The 5,000-nt window shown below is 42.3% G+C and overlaps 1 protein-coding gene across 1 annotated transcript in view; it reads left to right on the forward strand.

The window, feature by feature from the left end:
• Nucleotides 1–3,565: 3,565 nt before the first annotated feature.
• The window catches only part of ncbp3 (nuclear cap binding subunit 3), an 18,512-nt gene continuing 17,077 nt past the window's right edge, over nt 3,566–5,000 (forward strand). Inside the window, 1 exon segment of the mRNA XM_028594613.1 lies at nt 3,566–3,931. Coding sequence (XP_028450414.1) covers nt 3,737–3,931 — 195 coding nt within the window. The 5' untranslated portion in view covers nt 3,566–3,736.

Consider the following 5,000-nt stretch of genomic DNA (forward strand, 5'->3'; position numbering starts at 1 on the left):
CTCTACTGTTGTCTCTCTACATACTACTCTCTACTGTTGTCTCTCTACATACTACTCTCTACTGCTGTCTCTCTACATACTACTCTCTACTGTTGTCTCTCTACATACTACTCTCTACTGCTGTCTCTCTACATACTACTCTCTACTACTGTCTCTCTACATACTACTCTCTACTGTTCTCTCTACATACTACTCTCTACTGTTGTCTCTACATACTACTCTCTGCTGTCTCTCTACATACTACTCTCTCTGCTGTCTCTCTACATACTACTCTCTACTGCTGTCTCTCTACATACTACTCTCTACTGTTGTCTCTCTACATACTACTCTCTACTGTTGTCTCTCTACATACTACTCTCTACTGTTGTCTCTCTACATACTACTCTCTACTGCTCTCTCTACATACTACTCTCTACTGCTGTCTCTCTACATCCTACTCTCTACTGCTGTCTCTCTACATCCTACTCTCTACTGCTGTCTCTCTACATACTACTCTCTACTGCTGTCTCTCTACATACTACTCTCTACTGCTGTCTCTCTACATACTACTCTCTACTGCTGTCTCTCTACATACTACTCTCTACCGTTGGGTCTAAAATTAGAGGTAAAAAGTGACTATTTTTATCAAAGGAGTCTGTTGGCTTTGAAGAGTTAACGCAGACATAACAGCTTCAGTTCCCCGTCGTAAAGTATGCAGAACAAAACCCCTTTTTTTATTTAAACCAGTTTATACCAGTTTGAACTGGTTTATGCTATGGTATTAATTATTAAAGGTCTTTTAGGACATCTAACCTGCAGGAAATACCCATCTCCAGCCACCGAGTCCTTCAACCCTGTCTGCATGAACCATGTTTGGATCGGACTACATGTTGGAAATGTCATTTCTTTGCATCTAAAAAAATACGTTTACACCCATCAGCCTCTGATTTTAAATGTTCAGTCGACAGTGTTTGTCAGCGGTGGAAAGTAACTAAGTACATGTTAGAGATGGTCCGATACCAGTATCGGTATCGGCTCCGATACTGCCTAAAACGCTGGTATCGTTATCGGGAAGTACTGGAGTTTATGCACCGATCCGATACCACGTAATAAAGCCCTAAAGAAAATCTACGTTAAAGTAGTTTATTTATGTTCTTTTTCCGTTATAACCGACTGTCAAACTGGTCAATAAAAGAAAGTTCTGGGGCATTCATTGTTGTTGTTTGTTCATGTTTCACGAAGAGTTTAACCTGAGAAATAATATCACATCCATACAGAGATAGTAGTATACAGTTTTTAAAACATAATAAAATATATGACACACTGGTATCGGATCGGTACTCGGTATCGGCCGATACACATGTTCAGGTATCAGAATCGGTATCGGAAAGCAAAAAATGGTATCGGACCATCTCTAGTACATGTACTCCAGTACTGTCTGTACTTGAGTCCAAATGTTGAGGTACTTGTACTTTACTTGAGTCTTTTTCTTTTCATGCCACTTTCTACTTCTACTCCACTATATTCATCTGTTCCAGCTTTAGTTACTAGTTACTTTAGTTACTCCGCTACATTCATGTTACAGCTTTAGTTACCAGTTACTTTAGTTACTCCACTACATTCATCTGTTACAGCTTTAGTTACTAGTTACTTTAGTTACTCCTCTACATTCATCTGTTCCAGCTTTAGTTACTACTTACTTTACACATTAATATTCCTGCACATACACAGACACACCCCACAGACAGACAGACAGACACACACACAGACATACACACACACACACACAGACACACACACATACACATACAGATACACACACATCTGTAATTAGTAATCTGAATACTTGTTCCACCGCTGACCTAAACTGGACTGGACTAAACTTGACTGGACTACACCAGACTGGACTGGACTGGACTGGACTAACTGGACTAAATTGGACTGGACTGGACTAACTGGACTAAACTAACTGGACTGGACTGAACTGGACTAAACTAACTGGACTTGACTGGACTGGACTAAACTGGACTGACTGGACTAAACTGGACTGGACTGGACTAAACTAACTGGACTGGACTAAACTAACTGGACTGGACTAAACTGGACTGGACTGGACTGGACTGGAGATTGTGAGGTTAATGTGACCAACAGGTCGGGCTGAACAAACCTGCAAAAATCAGAAGCTCTACTGCCGTTTGATGCATAAACTGAAGAATATTTTGCACTAAAATGACACAAAGCTCTGAGGATCTTCCTCTGTGGATGTTGTAAACATGAATATATGAAATATATGAAATATAGAACACAGTCTGGAGCAGAGCACTGACTGGACTGGAACTGTCTGGGTTGCACTGAAAGCACAAAATCTGTTCATTCTCTTCTCCCTCTGATTTCAGGTGTACATTTCTGTTTTTTTAAAATGTTTTTTGTTGTTGTTGTTGTTGTTGCAAAATAAGAGTAATACTTTATTTTGAAAGGGCGATGATGATGATGATGATGATGATGATGATGATGATGATGAGAGGGAAGATGTAGCATTCAAAAACAAAGATGTCGCTGTGTGTCTGTGTTCTACGTTCTGCATCGTGAAGATCTCAAGTTATAAAGTTCCTTCAGGACCAGACTTTGTGTGTTTCTTCTTTTGTTGTGTGCGTGTCTGTCTCTGTCTGTGTGTCTCTGTCTGTGTGTGTGTGTCTGTGCGTGTGTCTGTCTGTGCGTGTGTGTGTGTGTGTGTGTGTGTGTGTGTGTGTGTGTGTCTGTGTGCGTGTCTGTGTTTGTCTGTTTGTGTGTGTGTGTGTGTGTGTGTGTGTGTGGTTGGTTGTCTCTCTGTATGTGTGTGTGTGTGTGCGTGTGTGTGGTTGTCTCTGTGTGTGTGTGTGTGTGTGGTTGTCTGTGTGTGTGTGTGTGTGTGTGTGTGTGTGTATGTGACTGTGTGTCTGTGTGTGTGTGTCTGTATGCGTGTGTGTGTTTGTCTGTTTGCGTGTGTGTGTCTGTGTGCATGTCTGTGTTTGTCTGTTTGCGTGTGTGTGTTTGTGTGTGTGTGTGGTTGTCTCTCTGTGTGTGTGTGTGTGTGTGTGTGACTGTGTCTCTGTGTGTGTGTGTCTGTGTGAGTGTGTGTGTTTGTCTGTTTGCGTGTGTGTGTGTGGTTGTCTCTCTGTGTGTGTGTGTGTGTGTGTGACTGTGTCTCTGTGTGTGTGTGTGTGGTTTTCTGTGTGTGTGTGTGATTGTGTCTCTGTGTGTGTTGTGTGTGTGTGTGTGTGTGTGTGTGTAAACATGAAAAACTAGATTTGAAGGTGAAAATAAAACATATTTCATATATAAACAAAGAGTCTGAGTTAGTCCAACTCAACAAACCAGTTTCTTTAGTTGTTATCTGCAGCTTTGTCCTGCATGTGTTACTACTTCAATCTCTGTCTGGAAAAAAACTGACTCAAAATCAATTTTACACAAACAAGATAAAATACAAAGAAAATAGCATAGTCTACATTAAGTAGATTACGGTAAATCTTTACAGTAGTCTCGTATTATATTACAGGAAATTAAATTGCACACAAACAAGAGAATACCTCAAATGTAGGAATTACACGATAGAAACAAGACGTCCACCACCAGGTGGCGCTGTTTCCCCCCGGCGTACCGTCTGCCCTCCGCCCCACCACCAACAGAGAAGAACCGGGAGGACAGAGAACCATTGCCGGGTTAAGAAAACAACCGCAGCAGCAGCACACACGGCCGTTGATCGCAGCTAGCTAGCGCCATGGCGGCAGTGCGTAGCTTACGGGTGTCGGTGAAATCAGACAGCGGCTCGGACCGCTCGGAATCGGACTCCGACTCCGACTCGGACAGAGATGTCCGCGAAGCCGAACCGATGGAGGTGGAGGTCGAAGTGGAGGAGGGAGAGCTGGAGACGGAGGACATTTCCGTTAACCGTTCCCTGAAGGAGCTGCTACCGGTACGTGTTCGGGCGAGGCCTTGTCAGACCGGGGGCTGGCGTTTGATTGTGGCCGGCGGGACCGCGCGATATGTCGGCGTGTGCTAACTTCGACTCCCGGCTCCTTCTCTGTCTCTCTCCGGGAACTAGCTGCTAGCACCGTGGCCATTACGTTACGGGCTAACGGTTAACAACGGTTAACTGCTCTTTACTCGATCTAGTTTTACATTTTAAACATCTTTGTTAAGCAGACGTTTGTACTTGTTTGTTATTTAATTCACTTGTTGCTGCTAGCCTCTCCGTGTAGCTAGCTAGCTAGCTAACGTTACCGTGTTTGTATGGAGTGAGCGTTAACACCAAACTCCAATCAGAGAACTGGAAATTAAGTGTTTTAAAAGCCCAGAAGAACGCAGGTTTTTAAAAATGATTAAAAATGTTTGACGATTCTGATACACGCAGAATCACTTATAAGTTCGGCCTTTTTTTAAATCCCCAAATTTAATTCACTTGTTGCTGGTAGCCTCTCGGTGTAGCTAGCTAGCTAACGCTACTGTGTTTGTATGGAGTGAGCGTTAACATAAAACTCCAGTCAGAAAATGGGAAATTAAATGCCCAAAAGAACGCATGTATTTAGAAATAATTAAACATGTTCGACTATTCTGATATACGCAGAATCACTCCTCAATTTTAGTTTTATTTATTTTATCCAGTTTTAGAGCGAGCTAGCTAGCTAGTTCCTCTGTATCTTCCAGTATTCATAACAAACAAATAATGTTAGCTAAAGCCTGTAGAAGTGAAGGTTTTTGGTGCAGGTCTCCATAACCTGTTGTTTATCTTTCCTTATGTTAAACAGGATATGTGTAGTCACTATTTTACTTAGTTAAATTATATTTAAATGCCTGTTGTCTGAATAGGAGTTAACAGAATGTGGGACGCCAGTTAGACAGCTTCAGGGTCTCTGGAGCTGTGGAGGTTTTATGGCAAACTTAAGGTCTTAAAGGTCTCAAAACGTGTGTGTGTTTCTCTCTCTCGTGTGTGTGTGTGTCTGTCTGTCTGTCTCACTCTCGTGTGTGTGAACTGTCGACTTTGT

Source organism: Perca flavescens, chromosome 13, assembly GCF_004354835.1.
Source record: "Perca flavescens isolate YP-PL-M2 chromosome 13, PFLA_1.0, whole genome shotgun sequence".
NCBI classification, from domain to species: Eukaryota; Metazoa; Chordata; class Actinopteri; order Perciformes; family Percidae; genus Perca; species Perca flavescens.